Below are 19,813 nucleotides of genomic sequence, written 5' to 3' on the forward strand. Positions count from 1 at the left end.
GTGTGATTGTGTGTGTGTGTGTGTGTGTGTGGGTGGGTGTGATTGTGTGTGTGTGTGGGTGTGATTGTGTGTGTGTGGGTGTGTGTGTGTGTGTTGTGTTGTGTGTGTGTGTTGTGTGTGTGTGTGTGAGTGTGGGTGTGTGTGTTTGTGTGAGAGTGTGGGTGTGATTGTGTGTGTGGGTGTGTGTGTGATTGTGTGTGTGTGTGGGTGTGATTGTGAGAGAGTGTGGGTGTGATTGTGTGTGTGGGTGGGCGTGATTGTGTGTGTGGGTGGGTGTGATTGTGTGGGTGGGTGTGATTGTGTGTGTGTGGGTGTGATTGTGTGGGTGTGATTGTGTGTGTGGGTGGTGAGTGATTGGGTGTGTGGGTGGGGTGTGATTGTGTGTGTGGGTGAGTGATTGTGTGTGGGTGTGATTGTGTGTGTGTGGGTGGGTGTGATTGTGTGTGTTGGGTGGGTGTGATTGTGTGTGTGGGTGGGTGAGTGATTGGGTGTGTGGGTGTGATTGTGTGTGTGTGTGTGGGTGTGTGTGATTGTGTGTGTGTGTGGGTGTGTGATTGTGTGTGTGTGTGTGGGTGGGTGTGATTGTGTGTGTGTGTGTGGGTGGGTGAGTGATTGGGTGTGTGGGTGGGTGTTCAGCGGTGGCAGATCGTGGGGAATGGCGGGTCACCAACTAAAACTGCCGCTGGTCACTCAGCACCAAAGATCCTGTGGCCTGTCCCGGGGAGCCCGGCGGTAGGATGAAGCACAAGCCCAATGCCGCCGTCTTCCTGTCTACTTCAGAATTCCAAAAGTGAGGAGAAATGACGGTAGATAGAAGCGAGAGCTGAAGGGACAACAACAGCTAAAGTGCTTGGCGAACATTGGCCGTTTGCTCACTGCATTTCATTAACAGTAAGGCATTATTTGTGTTTTTTGGAACTTGATTCCATTGGCATCTAAAAAGTTTCAGAAGTGATAAATCTGGCTATAAAATTTTAAAATCCCCCATGGTTCTCAAGTGGGGTTTTACATTTGGCCAGTTCATTGCTATATTTGGCCAGTTCATTGGCTATATTTAAGAGGGAGTTAGATGTGGCCCTTGTGGCTAAGGGGATCAGGGGGTATGGAGAGAAGGCAGGTACGGGATACTGAGTTGGATGATCAGCCATGATCATATTGAATGGCGGTGCAGGCTCGAAGGGCTGAATGGCCTACTCCTGCACCTAATTTCTATGTTTCTATGTTACATACAAAAAGAAAACGCCTCTGAAGCAAAATTTACAGCCAGATTTATCACCTCTGAGACTTTTTAGAGACGGTAATCAAAGAAGGGTATAACATTGAATTCTTCAATTTTAGGTAGTTATAAGTTAAAACATGTGATCCCATGCAATCTAATCTTCCAGAACAGCGTAGTATATGGAACCTTATCAAAGGCCTTGCTCTGCTCTCATCAACCACTGTGGCTACTTCATTAAAGACCTCAATCAAATTTGTGAAATACAATCTTCAAGATACAAAACCATGCTAACTATTCATAATTAACTCGTGTTCTTTTTCCAAGTGCATGCATATCTTATCTCAGGATTCCCTCCAGTAATGTTCCTACCACCGATGTCAGGATTACTAGTCTACAGCTCCCAGGTTTTTCATTGTAACCCTTCTTAAATAGAAGCATAACATTAGCCATCCTCCAATCTTCCTACACTTCACCCATGTCTAAGATAATTCATATATCTAAGCCAGGACTCCTGCAATTTCTTCCAGCTTCCCATCGTATCCTTGGATATATTTAATCAGACCCTGTTACTTTACTTTAGACTTTACTTTAGAGATACAGCATGGAAACAGGCCCTTTGGCCCACCGAGTCCACGTCGACTAGCGATCACCCCCTACACTAGCACTATCCTACACACTAGGAACAATTTACAGTTTTACAGAGGACAATTAACCTATAAATCTATGTCTGTGTGGGAGGAAACTGGAGCATCCGGAGAAAACCCACGGAATCACATGGATAATGTACAAACACCAAACAGACAGCACCCTTAGTCAGGATTGAACCCAGGTCTCTGGCGCTATAAGGCAGCAAACTAAACAGTATAACATGCAGGTACATTCATTTAAAATAAAATTCAGTGATTATTTCACATGATTTCTCACTGTGTAAAGCTCAGTATCTGACCAATCTCTGTTTAACACGTTTGGTCTGCCTTGGGCATTGACTGAACTAAAAACCTAAATCAGGCTCAATTGTATCGTCACATTGGATTCAGTAAACTCACACATCTCTGCATTCAGGAGGCTGCCGTGATTGGAATCACGGGCTCTGAGACCAGAGTGGGTAAAGCGACCTGCGATCAATACCTAAGATGATAGCTCTTCTCAATTAAAAAAAAATTGAAACTTTTCACTCTAACCATGATGGCTAGAGCTTATTGCAAGGTGATCTAGGATCTCGCTAAGTAAATATTGTCATAACGCTCAGTTGAGGTCAAATGAAGAAGATATTCATTACATTGTTCAGTGGAGCCCATGGACGTGTCACTGAAAGCAGTGAAGAAAGCAATCTCCACACTTCATGTCCCCGTGTTTAATGAAGTGACTTTTAAATTACTTGAAATAACAGTTGATTTCTCTTTGTAACAAATGTCAACCGTGCTTCTAATGAAAGAGAAATCAATACACTTCTTTCTCTAACATTCCGTAATTCAGTTGACTTTTATTTTAAGTGGAAGACGCAAACATTGTCAGCTCCACCTGGCCTTCACCCAGAGTGACTGGGGAGTCCACAGTTGTGACAGGGGCCACAGTTTAAGAATAAAGGGGTAGGCCATTTAGGACTGAAATGAGGAAAAACCTTTTCACCCAGAGAGTTGTGAATCTGTGCAATTCTCTGCCACAGAAGACAGTGGAGGCCAATTCACTGGGTGTTATCAAGAGAGATTTAGCTCTTAGGGCTAACGTAATCAAGGGGAGAAAGCATGAACGGGGATACTGATTTTAGATGATCAGCCATGATCATATTGAATGGAAGTGCTGGCTTGATGGGCCGAATGGCCTCCTCCGGCACCTATTTTCTATGTTTCTGTTTCTATGACTGGTAGAAATGCATGCTCCATTCTTGAAGGTATCTCGTGCGGGATTTGAAATCCCCGTCAAGTCATAACGTGCCAATAAAGATGCTCTGCTTTCTTTCCATAGATTATCTGTTTTAGTTTAATGATACAGCACAGAAACAGGCCCTTCAGCCCACAGAGTCTGCACCGACCAACAATCCCTGCACACAAATACTATCCCACACACACTAGTGACAATTTACATTTGTACCAAGCCACATAACCTACAACCTGTACGTCTTTGGATAGTGGGAGGAAAGTGAAGATCTCGGAGAAAACCAATGCATGTCACAGGAAGAACGTATAAACTCCCTACAAACAACACCGGTCATCAGGAAGGAACCGGGGTCTCTGGCGCTGTGAGGCAGCGACTCTACCGCTGCGCCATCGTACTGCGAAGGTATCTCGTGCGAGATTTGAAATCCCCGTCAAGTCTTAATGAACCAATAAAGATGCTCTGCGTTCTTTCCATAGATTATCTTAGTTGAGAGATACAGCGCGGAAACAGGCACTTCGGCCCACCGAGTCCGCACCGACCCCTGCACACTAACGGGAGCCCCATGAATTTTATCCAAAGGAACGCGGCGTCATTAATACTTGGTCAAAACACAATTACATTTACTGAGGAATGTGGATCGATGCATCGATGACACATTGTATAACTACTTGTTAACTACTGGCTGTTAACAAGTGCTAACAGTAGTAGTTAACAAATCATTTTTGTCTGATGGCCGGTCCAGTGGTTTTTATCCATGTTTGTTTAAAAAAAACGAGGCAAATTCGTATTTCTGTATGAAATACGGAAAATTAGCGCGGGGCCCAATCGGCTGAAGGCCGGCCCTGCCCATGAGTATTCACTTGATGTTGTTAGTGAAATAAATATGTTGTGCATAGCATTGGAGGGGTCGGATTTGGTTCATTCTGTGGTAGGAATTCTGAATCGGGTATGTGAGTTACAGCTATACAGCAGAATCTTGTGCACAAAACTAACGACTGGTGTTTTAGTACAGCGAAATTCTGCACTGACATGGACTAAAGTAATGCCATGGTTGTAAAACAATCATAGCACTGGAAAAGAGGTCAAGAGATGCTGTGATTTACAATTGGAAATAATAATGTTTGAAAAACGCCATGGGGCTTGTCTAAACTGGCTACTCTTTATTCTTCTTACTCTGTTAAAAATTTGATGGTAGTGACATGCAAGAGGCTTTTTGATAGGCACATGGATATGCAGGAAATGGGCATGGATCATGTGCAGGCAGAGGATATTAGTTTAACTTGGCATCATGTTCGGCATGGACCTTGTGGTTCTACAACTGAACATAAATTTCAATATTATTGATCTTGCTGTGCATGTGGTCTTGCACTGTGATTTTGCACTGCCTGTTTCCTTATGCTGAGAGCATTTAAAATTATAATCCTGCAGTTAAGAATTAGAATAATGTCCTGGGATACTCATCTTGTAAATGAACGTTTCAGCTTTCTATTTTATTACAAAATCATGAGGAGCATAGATAAAGTTATCAACCATAATCTTTCCTTAAGGATAGGCAAGTCTAAAATTAAAGGGCATAGGTGAGAGTGAAAAGATTTAAAAAGGACTTGAGGGGCTACCTTTCACACAGAGTCTTTTAAATGTCATAGTTGTACTTGTCTCTACTACTTCCTCTGGCAGCTCATTCCATATACAAATTGGCAGGCATACACTAGAACTATAGAATGCTGAGATAATTTATGTAACATGTCATCATAGTTTAAATTGTAGTATTAAAATCTTAAATATTTTAATAGATTGGGTACAGTTACCTTGTGGAGGGTTAAGAATAAGGGGGACAAAGCTTTAAAATTAAAACTAGACTGTTTACAGCGGAATCTACAAAGTATTTTCTCTTTACTCAGAGAGTGGTAGCGGTGTGGAATGAACTTCCAGTGGAAGTGGTGGAGGCAGGTTCGTTGGTATCATTTAAAAATAATTTGGATAGGCATATGGATGAGAAGGGAATGGAGGGTTATGGTATGAGTGCAGGCAGGTGGGACTAAGGGAAAAAATGTTGTTCGGCATGGACTTGTAGGGCCGAGATGGCCTGTTTCCGTGCTGTAATTGTTATATGGTTATATGGTTATTTTCTGCACCTGATAGCAGAATTTTGAAATTTCTCTTCTGTTCTTTTCAAAAAGAAAAATTGATGCAAAATTGGAAAATTCCTTAATGTTCCTCAAGAGCCTCAGTGCCACCTCCTTCTTCATCTCAAACTGCCTTGGCATATTTGTATTCTCCACACCGATCTCGCTGTCTTCCAAGTCCTTCGCCTCGGAGAATACAGATGCAAAATACTTGTTTAGTATCTCGCCCACATCTTCTGACTCCAAACATCCAGACCTGTCCCTATTCAAAATAATCTTAAAATGAATGGTGCATGACCTGGTGAGACTCCAATACTTTGTGTCTTTTTTAAACGTGGAGTTGTGATCAATATCGGCAAATTCTTCTTCCACCGCAACACAAGTCACCTGGCAAGGCTTGTTTCACACCACAAGGTCCCTCCTTAAGTTGGTCTACCCACATACTGTTTCAGGCAATCTCTTTGGAAACACTTAACAAATTCTTCCTCCGTATTATCCACTTGTCCTGAGTAAGATCCTGTAAATATTGGGGAAGTTAGTCACCCACGTCAACAACCCTGTGGTTCTTGCATTGCCTTAGATGTCTCTCTGACCCCTTAGGGCGGCAGGCTGGCACAGTTGTAGAGTTGCTGACTTACAATGCCAGAGACCCGGGTTCGATCCTAACCAAGGCTGCTCTTTGTACAGAGTTTGTATGTTCTCCCCCTGACCTGTGTGGGTTTTCTCCGGGAGCTTCAGTTTCCTCCCACACTCCAAAGCCGTACAGGTTTGGATATTAATTGTCTTGGTAAAATTGTAAATTGTTCCTAGTGGATGTAGGATAGTGTGTGGGGAGATTGCTGGTCAGTGCCGATTAGGTGGGCCGAAGGGCCTGTTTCCATGCTCTAAACTAAACTAAAACTATCTCCAAGCTAAACTGGCTGGCAGGTCAGGAGAGGTCAATCCTCATCAATATTAGTAACAGCTGGGTCCTATTATTGCTTGGCCACTTGAACCTTGTCATCTACTCCCTCTAAAAGCCCAGCATTCTCACCAGAGAAGGGAGGGGGATGAGATAAGGAGGAAGGAGACGCTCCCGATTCGCAGGTTCGAAGAAGATTGAGCTGCTGGGGAAATAACTCAAGACCACCAGCACCACCATGTGGTCAAGACTTGAAAGGCTGGGAAATAAGCCATGGAGACGCTGGGAAAGAACCTCTACCTGAGGCTAAGAGGAGCATGGGCAAGCCTCATATCCCAGAACCTCTTCTTCATTACAGACACCAAGGGACAGCGTCCACACACACAGTCATAGACTGGCCGCCAGGATAATCCAGAGACTGCCAGTCTCTTCAAGCTCAAAGCTGAGCCACCAGGAAGAAATCAATAATGTCAATACCTCCCATCAAAGCAAGGGTAAACTGCAGGAAGAAGTCTGGGTCACCATGCCTCCTCCTTCAAAGACCAGGACCAAGATGCTGGAACAAGCCCGAGATGGCTAGTCATCACATGTGCTCTGACAGTGAGGGACAGTGCCCCCATGTGGTCCTAGACTTTCTTACCACTGTATGTAGAGTAAATTATGTAAGTTCACCTTACTGTGAGTGTCGGTGTGGTCACTGCTGTACCTGCGTCATCCCCAATGCCACAGCATCCTACCGTAATCTGTCTACATATCTGATACTCTATCTCCCCCTGGCTATTGAGTGGCCTGTAATATAATCCCATTAGAACAATTGAACCTTTCTAATTTTTTTAGCTCAACCCACAATGCCGCAGTATATGTACCCTCCGAGTATCGCCGTGACATTCTCCCTGATTAGCAAAGCAACTCCTCCACCTCTTTTACCTCCCTCTCCATCTCATCTGAAACATCGAAACCCAGGCTGCCAGTCCTGTCCCTCTCAAAACTAAGTTTCCGTAATGGCCATAAAATTATAATTCCTAGAATGATCCAGGCTTCATCAGCTTTATCCACAATACACCTTGCATTAAAGTAAACACACTTCAGCTGTTCATTATCCCCATGTTCATGAACCTCTCCCTGCCTGTCCTTGCTTTGATAATGAAATCAGTCTTGATCTTATTAAATGGTGGGGCAGGCTTGAGCTGAGTGGTTTACTTCTGTTCCTAATTCGTATGTAACCCATTTGCTTTCCCTTACAGTCACTTAATTACGAGCTGACCTGCTTTGCCATTTTAGCTAGTTGCAAACAAAAACAAATGTGTATAGTCGTTATGACTCTTCTGAGCCATTCAGCAAAACTGGCGGATCTCAATTTCAACACTACTTTCCTACATGCTCCATAACCCTTGTCACAGCTAAACAACAACAATCTATTTTTATCTTGTGATTTGGATTTCACAAGCGTCAGTGTAGAGAATTACAAACATTTTATGACAGCCAAATTCCTCCTTGTCTGTGTGATCTGCTCCATAGAAGTACACAACTTGAACAGTAATATTTCTAACCATAATCAGCAGGGAAGGGTCTGTCCCCCCAACTATGCACACGTTGGAAGGAATGAGATGGCCATCTCATATTTACCCCAGAACTGTACAGCCTGCAGTCCTGACACAACAAACAGGACTTCAGTGAGTCTACCATGCACTGATCAGTCTTGGAACAGTACCCACAGCCACTGCTTTAATTTGAATGCTTCCCATGTGCTGAACATGATATGTACTGGTATTGATATTGATATGCCATTTATTGTCACTATACATGTACAGTGAAACTGAAAGCTGCTCGTACTCAGTGCATACATACAATTTAGCACAAAAAACAAGAAACAGAAAAACAAAAACAGAAGGGAGAAGGGGGGGGGGGGGGGGGGGGATTGGTGCACAATTCTGCGGCGCTACATACATATATACATATATACAGATGGAAGTCCGGGTGTTGGGCAGTGAAGTCAGTGCATGTGTGAATTTGAATTAAGAGTAGTTATAATTCTCGGAAAGCAACTATTTCTGAGTCTATTTGTCCTGGATTTGATGCACCTATAGCGCCTTCCAGAGGGCAGCAGGTCGAACAGTCCAAACGCAGGATGGGAGCTGTCTTTGATGATCTTCTTTGCCCTGCTAAGGCAGCGGGAGGTGTAGATATCCATCAGGGAGGGGAGAGGGCAACCAATGATCTTCTGCGCTGTCCTAGTTACCCTCTGAAGCCTCTCCCTGTCTGCCATGGTGCAGCTGCCATACCATGCTGTAATGCAGTATGTCAGCAGGACCATTTGGATTCACACTTGACGTTCCAATTCAAACAATTTTGATATACCAGAATCTTGTGCCACCGCCTACAGAAAGAGCTTGTATCATCTGGTCCAATTTCCAATTAGCCCCATTCTAATGGTGCACAAAGGAGCATCTTTACATGTGGACATTGAACTTCAGATGCTTGAAATTTAGAAGAAAACAAGAAATGTTCCGCATGTCGGTCAGCATCTAAGGAAAAAGGAACAGCATTCATGTTTCAGGTCTGGGATCGCCTGAAGAAGGGTTATTAACTTGAAAAGTTACCTTTCTCTACAAGATGCTGTACAATCTGCTGTGCCGCGATTCAGCATGGCCCTTGGCGCGTAATCCTTCATCTTGGAATGTGTCGTCTGCAACTCCTTACGCTTGAAGAACAGCATATTTCCTACAGACTAAAGTGCCTCTTTCACTAAGATGAATATCCAGCAATGATGAATGTGTGTCTTGGTATATGTTCCTGGAAGGATTCGTGGAGCACAAAGATACAGGATACTTAACGGCTCAGGATCTACATCAAGAAACACCATTTCATCCCTTTTCAAACCTTCTTGGCATACACACAGTCTAGATGGAATGGGTGACTGTTGCAAATGAAAACATTTCACTCCAAGTCACTCGGGGGGTGCACTGCACTGAATATCCTGCAGGAAAATGCACAGTCAGAGACTAAGAGCATGGAAACTTACCATAGGTCCGGGAAGACTTTCATGAAGCACTCATTTTTGCACTAATTCTATCCATTTCATACTTCACACATTTTCATGGACTTCCCCCTGCACCCTACCCCCCTTCCCCTTATTCGATCACTGGGGCAATTTACAGTGCCTAACAACCTACCACCTTGCACGTCTTTGGACTGTTATAGAAAACCAGAGCACCTAGGAAATACTGCACAGTCACAGTAAGAACATGCAGACTCCACAAAGAGAGGACTCAAACCCAGGTTGCTGGACCTGTTAGGCTGTAGCAAGTGGCTGTAGCTCTGTCCTGAACAAAACTGATACATTCTGCCCAATGATTCCTCAAGTAGACTGTCAAAGAAGAAAAATGATGGATGTTGTGAAGCGTAGCCCAATTACTGCACAGTCTGGGATCACCATCAACAACTCTGCAGATGGGAGATTTTAGCAAAGATCCTATAGCGGAGCAAGATAGGCCACTCCTGCTAAATGCAATGGGCTGACGTGTAGTACGCAACGGTGCGGAACGTGGGCCTTTTTTTCATCCATTTCAGTAATCCTACCCGACTTGTAGTGTAATCAACGTTGCGGGGAAACAGTTTGTGTTAATAAATTATAATTCTGAAAATGAGGAGAAGATTTTTACCGAATAACTTTTATTTTTATGAGGATATTTCCGTAACCGGCTTCCGTCTCTGCACTAGTATCTTTGCTCCGCTATGGGACATTTGGTGCAGAGACGGAAGCCGGTTGCGGAAATGGGGCCAAAAGTTACCCTTAAATCTGCCCATGACCGTACTACGTCTTTTTCGCCGAGTGATCTATCTTGCTTGCTCGAGGATCTTTGGATTTTAGCATTTGCTCTGCAATTAGCACTCTCTCTGCAATTAACATTTCAAAGTGGCAAGCTTTGCTCAGCCAAACGTATTCGGAACATTGGGATGTCCTGTGACTCATTGTCTGCAGTTACTACATCAATTTTCACCTGCTGAGTGTACTGAGTACCACCTCAAAGGGTGATGATGTTTATAGCTGAAAGGAATTGTCTGTATTCCCCAGACAATTACGACTGAACTGAGTGTTAAAACGACTGAACTGATACCATTTTAACTCATTGATTGCCTTGTGGCCGCACAGACTGAAATGTGTACTCCTCTAATTTTGGAGAAATAAGTTGCCACTAATTTGCCTTCCAGAAAACAGACTTCAAACTGCAAGCCTAAAAAACATAGTTCAGACTATATTCTTAGCAGTGTAACTATTGAGTAGAATGGTTTAGGAATTCAATTTCAAAAATCACTAAAACTAACCGAGAGCAAAAAAAACCAAAGGAGTGAAACAAAGGGCAAACGCATGCCCTCTAGTAATTCACATTTCCACTGGGAGAAAATTTCTGACTACCTTTATCAATACCTATCATTAACCTTACAAAAATCTATCAGGACTCAACTTAGCCTCTGACGTTCCAGATAAAACAATCCAATTGTTAGCTCGTAAAACAGCTTCTCACTATGCAACCCGTTGAAACCTACCTCGGGTGTATCTGTGTGAAACTTGTTTTCTTCTCTCTGTGATTGGGTGGGTTACCTCTGGATGCTTCAGTTGGGAGGCTAATTAGCTGCTATAAATTGGCCCTAGTATGTAGTGTGGGGAGAATTGATGGGAATGTTGCACAGAAAATAAGTGGGGAAATAGGGCGTAATGTGTTTCCAATGTTGTAAGGAAGTATGTAAAGTAAAAAGATGAATAGAATGTTCTGCTTTATGTCAAAGATTATAAAACAGTACAGGAACTGGCTCTTTAGATCTGCACATGATCCATATCCCTCCATTCAATGCATATTCATGAGTCTAACTAAAATCCTCTTAAATGCCAGTATTGTATGTATTTCCACCACCACCCATGGCAGCACATTCCAGCTACTTCCCACTCTCTTTGTAAAATGAACCTGCCATTTTAAATGTTTCCACTTACGCTAAACCTCTGCTCTCTGGTAGTTAACATTTCCACTCCTGGAGACAGATTCTGATTTATCAATGCCTATCATTAACTTTACAAAAATCAAAGTCTCAACTTGGCCTCTGACATTCTAGAGAAAACAATCCAAATTTGTCAAACCTTAAAAGTAATATTCTCTAATCCAAGTAACATCCTGGTTATGGGAGACACAAAATACTGGAGTAACTCAGCGGGCCAGGCAGCATCTCTGGATAAGTGACGTTTGCGGGTTGGGACCCTTCTTCGATGTGATTGTATTGTCCCACCAATGTACATCGGATGCTGTAGATGAGGTGAGAGGAGGTGCATGTGAAACACTGTGTCACCTGGAAGGTCCCTGGAAGGAAATAACGGAGGTATAAGGACGCATTGACACCGTGGGCTGAGAGGCCTGTTTTTTACGCCATACTGATGATGTATGTATTATGTCAATTGTGTTTCCTATTGGATGTGGTACTTTAGACAGAAGCCTGTAGGTGGTACTGGTTTACACAGAATCCACCAGGAGGTAACACAGTTATCGAGTCATGCAGCATGGAAACAGGCTCTATGGCTCAAATTCGGCCTTACTGACGAGGGCACCCCACCCACTCTAGTCCCATTATCTTGTACCAGGCCCATATGCCTCTAGATTGTTCCTATCCATGTGCCAGTCCAAATGCCTTTTAAATGTTATTACTGTACCTCACAGCTACTTCCTTAGTTTATTTTGTAGATACAGTGTGGAAACAAGCCCTTCAGCTAACCAAGTCCATTCTGAGTATTGATCACCCGTACACTAGTTCTATGTTATCCCACTGTTACATCCGATGAACTAGGGGTAATTTACCGAACTGTCTTAAGCAGAGAAATTTGAGGTACTGAAGATGTACTTGAGGTACGGAAATAATTGAGGTACTGAAGATGATTCAAGGGGTTGACAAAACTGGCTGGAGAGAAACTATTCATTGTACTGAGTCCACAGCAAAGGCTCCCATAACCTCAAAATTCAAGCAAGAAGTTGAGGAATGGACATCACATGAAGGATAGGGATAATTGGGAACACTCTCCCAAACCATCCTGTGGAAATGTTTGTTATTTATTTTTGTTCGGCTAGGGTCTGAAGAATTACAGATAAAGATGCGCATTTGGAGTTAAAATACAGAACAGCCATGTTGTAATAAATTAGAGAGGCTGCATGACTAATTCCTGTAGTTCAATTCTCAAACTGGCAATAATTTGTTTAATGATTTAAGGCATTGTTTATTGGGGGTTAAGGATCATGCAGCACAGTTCAAATTCAGTAACCATCAACAACTGTCTGGAGAAGGAGATAAGACCTTTCAATTGCAAATACCAACATTTGGTAGCAATTAAATGCTCTCAGCAGGTGGGAATTGGTGGAAGCTGATTTGCGCCTCCTAGTCTCAAGGATATTTGAGACAAAATCTATTTGGCTGAGGGAAGGAAGCTATCTGAGTCTCAAACTCCTCCCCAGTATGAGGGGCTGCTCCTAAAACCAAATATCCTATAGCAGATCTTTGCCTAAAACTCTTAATTGAAATGCTAATGACAAAGTGAGAGAGAGATGAAATCACCATTCAGCAGAGTTGTTGAAGCTAATCTCAGACTGTAACTGGAGCTGGGCCTAGGCGCACACTGTCCTTCATTACACACCTCGTGCTTTGTGCTGGAGTCGGGGATGGCTCGAGGTTCCCTCATTATCTGTTTAGCTATGATTTTGTTTTCCCCCCTCAGCCTGTCTGAGCTACAGGACCCCCAGCTTCAGGAAAAGGCCTTTTTAAAAGCTTTGGGTTTAACAAGCCGGCCTCAACCCTCTGATCCAAGGCCTGTCCCAGTTCGACTGTGGAAGATGTTCCAGAGGAGATCCCGATCTCTCAGCGAGGTCGATTCTGGAGAGGACATATGCAGAATGGATGAGCTGGGGGTAGAGGGAGACACCCTCCGCCATCTCCCTAATTTGGGTAAGAGCCCATTATTGATGTGGTATGGAATGAAAGCTGTGGCGTTGAGGGAGGTACGGGTAGCTGGGATTAATGTGAGAGTTGCTGGGGATCTTGTTTCTGGGGTGGGAGTATCAGTCATTACAAAGGTGCTTCAGAGGGGTTGAACCTGGTGGTTGTTTGGGAGAAGGGTCTCGATTCCTGGAGACAAGTGTGCCAGTTACTAATGTTTGTTTCCTGCGGTGAATGTGCCGGTTACTGGGGTCGTGGTCTACAGGGGCCGGGGAGTCACGGGTTCCAGGGTCCATGTGTGATAGTCAGTGGGGTCGCAGATGTTGGGGGGGGGGTCCAGGCTTGAGATCAGATTGGGTCTGTGGGACCCAGACTACACATCTCGCTGACCAGCTGTTCTGATAATTGCGCTTTGACCATCTGTTTCGTCAGGTGACTCAGACCCCGAACTGGAATCGTCTCTTTCCTCTTGTGTGCGGAGGCAGCTTTACTTCAACTTGTCCGTGCTGGAAAACATGGAAGAGCTGACACTGGCTCAGCTGGAACTCTCCCTCCTTGGCGACCCCTATCCCTTCCCTGGTGTAGCCACAGTCTGCACTTTATCCATCTGGAGTTTGGGGGAGCCCTCCAGCTCCAGGCAGGAGCTTGTGGCTCTGCAGTCCTTTCAATCACTGCGTGGCTCCCTTTACTTCAACCTCACTCATATCTCCAGAGCATGGAGACACCAGCACAGCAATCAGGGGGCACTCCTGGAGATAGGCAGCACCTCGATTGGGGATCACCAGGAGCTTCACCCAGCTTGCAGCAGAATTGCCCAGGATCTGCACATCTCCCTGTTGGTGGTGACTCTGAATCGGGAGAAATGCAAAGCGTCCAGAAGGAAGAGGAGCTCCTTTCAGCTGCCACTTGCATTCAGCCGTGTCTGCAAACGTAGGAGGCTCCATATCCAGTTCAAGGATGTCGGTTGGCAACATTGGGTCATTGCCCCTCAGGGCTATATGGCCAATTATTGCCATGGAGAGTGTCCTTACCCACTGAGTGAGAGTCTGAATGGTACCAACCACGCCATTCTGCAAACGCTAGTACATTCCACTGACCCCGGGCAAACCCCACAACCCTGCTGTGTCCCCATTAAGCTCTCCCCCATTTCCATGCTCTATTATGATAACAATGAGAATGTCGTTTTGCGCCATTATGATGATATGGTGGTGGATGAATGTGGTTGCAGGTAGGATATTTTCCCTGGTGAAGATGCGTTTTAATTTGTAATTTTTAAGACCTAGTGCTTTTGGCAATGGTACCTTCCCCCACGGTGAACTTCTGTCTAATGTTTTGTTTTAGGTGGATGGTGGTGTGAATTGAATTTCATCCACCTGAATCGACATCTAGCATCATCCTCAAACATGTCCCCTTAAGTTAATTGTCGAATTAAATCATTTGATTCAAAGTTGTAATTATAATTGGAACTTGATTCACAATAAACGTTTTGTTGTATTTCTTCAGCATAATGAACCGAAGTGTTAACGTTCACGTTAATGTACACATAAGAGAACTAGTGCCAATTGGCACACTGAATATTTCCTGGATGTTTTTGTTTTATTTCAGATATCCTGTATGAAGTGATTTTGCTTTAGTAACAGTACGGTCTTTGAGCAATTAGTAACTGTGGCAAGTTTATTGAAATAAAAGCAATTATTCCTCATTACCTATAGTTTGCAAGATTTTTCCTTTCAAGTACTAATCTTGTGCGATTTCCAAAAGTTGTTATTGAATTAACTTAGAGCATTAATTCATTTTGTGCATTCCGCTTAATACTAACTACACGATTAATGGTCTCGACCCGAAATGTCACCTATCCATGTTCTCCAGAGATGCTGCCTGATCTGCAGAGGTACTCCAGCACTTTGTGTTCTTTGTTATCAGAAATTCAATGTTCCATATAATAAATACATTTAAAAGGGGGCAATTTTGTTTAGCTTTAATCTGGGCTAGCCTATTAGTATCTCAATTAAAGAATGGTCCTTAGGTTCTTTATCGGAACACCCTCGGGATGAGAAACAGGTGAGAAATCTGTTAAATGGAAAGATTTGAGAAGCTGGAATTATTCTCCACTGAGCAGAGACATAGAAACATAGAAAATAGGTGCAGGAGTAGGACATTCGGCCCATCGCGCCTGCACCGCCATTCAATATGATCATGGCTGATCATCCAAAACAGTATCCCAACCCTGCCTGCTCTCCATAACCCCTGATCCCTTTAGCCACAAGGGCCACATCTAACTCCCTCTTAAATATAGCCAATGAACTGGCCTCAACTACCTTCTGTGGCAGAGAATTCCACAGATTCACCACTCTCTGTGTGAAAAATGATTTTCTCATCTCGGTCCTAAAAGACTTCCCTCTTATCCTTAAACTGTGACCCCTAGTTCTGGACTTCCCCAACATCGGGAATAATCTTCCTGCATCTAGCCTGTCCAACCCCTTAAGAATTTTGTAAGTTTCTATAAGATCACCCCTCAATCTTCTAAATTCTAGCGTGTACAAGCCAAGTCTATCCAGTCTTTCTTCATATGAAAGTCCTGCCATCCCAGGAATCCGTCTGGTGAACCTTCTCTGTACTCCCTCTACGGCAAGAATGTCTTTCCTCAGATTAGGAAACCAAAACTGTACGCAATACTCCAGGTGTGGTCTCACCAAGACCCTGTACAACTGCAGTAGAACCTCCCTGCTCTTATACTCAAATCCTTTTGCTATGAATGCTAACATACCATTTGCTTTCTTCACTGCCTGCTGCACCTAAATGCCTACTTTCAATGACTGGTGTACCATGACACCCAGGTCTTGTTGCATCTCCCCTTTTCCTAATCGGCCACCATTCAGATAATAGCCTACTTTCCTGTTTTAGCCACCAAAGTGGATAACCGCACATTTATCCACATTATACTGCATCTGCCATGCATTTGCCCACTCACCCAACCTATTCAAGTCACCTTGCAGCCTCCTAGCATCCTCCTCACAGCTAACACTGCCCCCCAGTTTCGTGTCATCCGCAAACTTGGAGATGTTGCATTCAATTCCCTCATCCAGATTATTAATATATATTGTAAATAGCTGGGGTCCCAGCACTGAGCCTTGCGGTACTCCACTAGTCACTGCCTGCCATTCTGAAAATGACCCGTTTACTCCTACTCTTTGCTTCCCTGTCTGCCAGCCAGTTCTCTATCCACATCAATACTGAACCCCCAATACCGTGTGCTTTAAGTTTGCATACTAATCTCTTATGTGGGACCTTGTCGAAAGCCTTCTGAAAGTCCAGATATAACACATCCACTGGTTCTCCCTTATCCACTCTACTAGTTACATCCTCGAGAAATTCTATAAGATTCGTCAGACATGATTTACCTTTCATAAATCCATGCTGACTTTGTCCAATGAATTCACCACTTTCCAAATGTGCTGCTATTCCATCTTTAATAACTGACTCCAGAATTTTCCCCACCACCGATGTTAGACTAACTGGTCTGTAATTCCCCGTTTTCTCTCTCCCTCCCTTTTTAAAAAGTGGGGTTACATTAGCTACCCTCCAGTCCTCGGGAACTACTCCAGAATCTAAAGAGTTTTGAAAAATTATCACTAATGCATCCACTATTTCTGCGGCTACTTCCTTAAGTACTCTGGGATGCCACTTATCTGGCCCTGGGGATTTATCGGCCTTTAATCCATTCAATTTACCTAACACCACTTCCCAGCTAACCTGGATTTCACTCAGTTCCTCCATCTCATTTAACCCCCAGTCCCTTGCTATTTCCGGCAGATTATTTATGTCTTCCTTAGTGAAGACAGAACCAAAGTAGTTATTCAATTGGTCTGCCATGTCCTTGTTCCCCATGATCAATTCGCCTGTTTCTGACTGCAAGGGACCTACATTTGTTTTAACTAATCTTTTCCTCTTCATGTTTTAACTAATCTTTTCCTCTTCATGTTTTAACTAATCTTTTCCTCTTCATGTTTTAACTAATCTTTTCCTCTTCATAAAGGAGGAAAGGGACGCATAAGGGAAGTGAATGGAGAAGGTTAATTTTCCCAGGAACCGGGAGAAATCGGTTATTTTTTTTCAAATAAGGCCATGGCACCAGCACTTGTGTCTAATTTCAAAGTTGACTCCTCTGACTGCTGCACTGATTTCAAAGTTGACCTCTGTGCCTGCAGCACTGCATGGGGAGAAAGGGACATCTGACAGCAAAGGTCTCCGTCAGCATTGTGACAATGAACCTCTGACAGGGCAGCACTGCACTGGAGGGGCACCTCCATGCCAGCTCCTTAAACACTGCAGTGAATGTCGATTTAGTTTATATGGCCAGTCTCAGGAGAGCCCATAACCTTGTGGTTCTGACCATGACTGAGGCAAACATTTCCTTATTTCCCTCTCTCTCTCTCTCTTTCTCTCTAATCTAATCTTACAGTTTGATGCAGTCCTTCATCTGATCTTGGAAGCTAGAATGGGAAAACTGCTTTGCCCCGCACATGGAGTGATTAGATTCTGCACCGATCCAGAGGAATGCCATTATTCACATATTCATCACAGTGACCTCTACAGGGTCAGAACAAGAAAAGGGGTGGAGAGCTATGTTCTTCGATTGATTGCTTATCACTAGAGGATTATATAATGGTGTTTAATAAGCAGGGTAAAATATAAATCATACGCTGCTCTAATCTATTAAAGTCAACACCAGTTTCAGCTACAGAGCTTTTATGACAATTTCAAATCTATGCTGTGCCTCATGGTTGATAGGAAGTACATTACAGCCATACGTATTGTTTGCTGATTAAATTAACAAAGGGACAAAAAGATTATTTGGAGGCAAGGTGACATGCATTTTCAAGAGCCAATGTCAATGAGGTGGATGGTAGAGCTATATTCACTGGAGCCACTATTTCACAACCGACCTGGAAACCGAATGTCACTCATTACAGACTTTTACACATCAGAAGCAGGACAGAACATAGCTGATCGTCCTTTTCTCTTCATCTCAGGGAATATAACTCCTCTTAAGTGTAGTTTAGTTTATGCTTAGTTTAGGGATACAGTGTGGAAACGTCCTTTTGCCCACCGTGTCCATGCCGATGATCGATCGCCTATACACTAGTTTTATCCTATACACTACGGACAATTTACAGAAGCTACAAACCTGTCTGTATATCTTTGGAATGTGTGAAGAAACCAGAGCACCTCGTAGAATACCCATATGTTCACAAGGAGAATGTACAAACTCCATACAAACAGCACCTGTAGTCACAATCGAACCCGGGTCTGAGCTGCACTCTATGGTAGCAACTCTACTGCTGCACAACTGTGCTTTTGGCTTTTTGTCATTAATCTGAGAGGACAGGCAAGGTCTCCATTTATGGCCTTCTGAATATTGATACCTTGGGCTGTGCTACAGTTGCTATGTGATGTTATCAGACTTCTGACTGGTCTTTGAATCCATTTCACACAGATGGCGAGAAAGCATACCTTGAAAATCATCCCATCAATCCATCAGTCCACCATCAGTCTGAAGAAGGGTTTCGGCCCGAAATGTTGCCTATTTCCTTCACTCCAAAGATGCTGCTGCACCCGCTGAGTTTCTCCAGCATTTTTGTGTACCTGGCGAGAAGGCAGCTTCACTGATGCATAAAGTGAGCATTTTTATTTTGTTTCTCCAAGGGATGTAGGCTCAGGTGGCTAAGGCAGCATTTTTTGACCATACTTAATTGCTTTCCAATGAGGTGGCCAATGTAGAAGACAGATATAAGTTTGGGGCCATGGGTGAAAAGTATTGCATAGGGCAGTGCTGTGAAACTGCTTTCTGAGACAGTTTGTGGAGCTGTAACATGACATTCTGCACTCTAGATAATAGACAATAGGTGCAGGAGTAGGCCATTCGGCCCTTTGAGCCAGCACCGCCATTCAATGTGATCATGACTGATCATCCACAATCAGTACCACGTTCCTGCCTTCTCCCCATATCCCCTGATCCCTTTAGCCACAAGGGCCACATCTAACTCCCTCTTAAATATAGCCTGAATCTATAGAACATTGGAAAATGATCACCAATGCGCTCACAAAGTCTAGAGCCATTTCCTTAAGTACCCTGGGATGCAGACCATGAGGTCCTGGGGATTTATCAGCCTTCAGTCCCATCAGTTTACCCAACACAATTTCCTGCCTAATGTGGATTTCCTTCAGTTCTTCCATCACCCCACATCCTCTGGCCACTACTACATCAAGAAAATTGTTTGTGTCTTAGTGAAGACGGATCCAAAGTATCTGTTCAACCCATCTGCCATTTCCTTGTTCCCCATAATAAATTCACCCTTTTCAGTCTTCAAGGGTTCAACTTTGGTCTTAACTAATTTTTTCCTCTTCACATACATAAAGAAGCTTTTACTATCCTCCTTTATATTCTTGGCTAGCTTCCCTTCGTACCTCATCGTATCTCCCCGTATTGCCTTTTTAGTTATCCTTTGTTGCTCTTTAAACGTTACCCAATCCTCTGGCTTCCATCTTTGCCATGTTGTACTTCTTTTTTATTTTTATACTGACATCCCTTGTCAGCCACGGTCGCCCCTTACTCCCCTTGGAATTATGAGAGACCAAGCCCGAGGGAGCATAGCAACAGAGGAGGTGGGAGGGAGGAACTTTAGCATTTTTCAGCTTGAAATTGTGCAATCTGGTGCA

The 19,813-nt window shown here is 43.6% G+C and overlaps 1 protein-coding gene across 1 annotated transcript; it reads left to right on the top strand.

Annotated features, from left to right (window-relative positions):
• Positions 1-2,436: 2,436 nt before the first annotated feature.
• gdf3 (growth differentiation factor 3) lies at positions 2,437-14,853 on the top strand. Its single transcript, XM_055644699.1, has 3 exons — positions 2,437-3,499; positions 12,876-13,102; positions 13,526-14,853. Exons 1-3 carry the CDS (start codon positions 3,381-3,383, stop codon positions 14,323-14,325), a joined length of 1,146 nt encoding a protein of 381 aa, XP_055500674.1. The 5' UTR covers positions 2,437-3,380; the 3' UTR covers positions 14,326-14,853.
• The last annotated feature ends 4,960 nt before the right edge of the window (positions 14,854-19,813 follow it).

Source organism: Leucoraja erinacea, chromosome 13 (assembly GCF_028641065.1).
Source record: "Leucoraja erinacea ecotype New England chromosome 13, Leri_hhj_1, whole genome shotgun sequence".
Lineage (NCBI taxonomy): Eukaryota > Metazoa > Chordata > Chondrichthyes > Rajiformes > Rajidae > Leucoraja > Leucoraja erinaceus.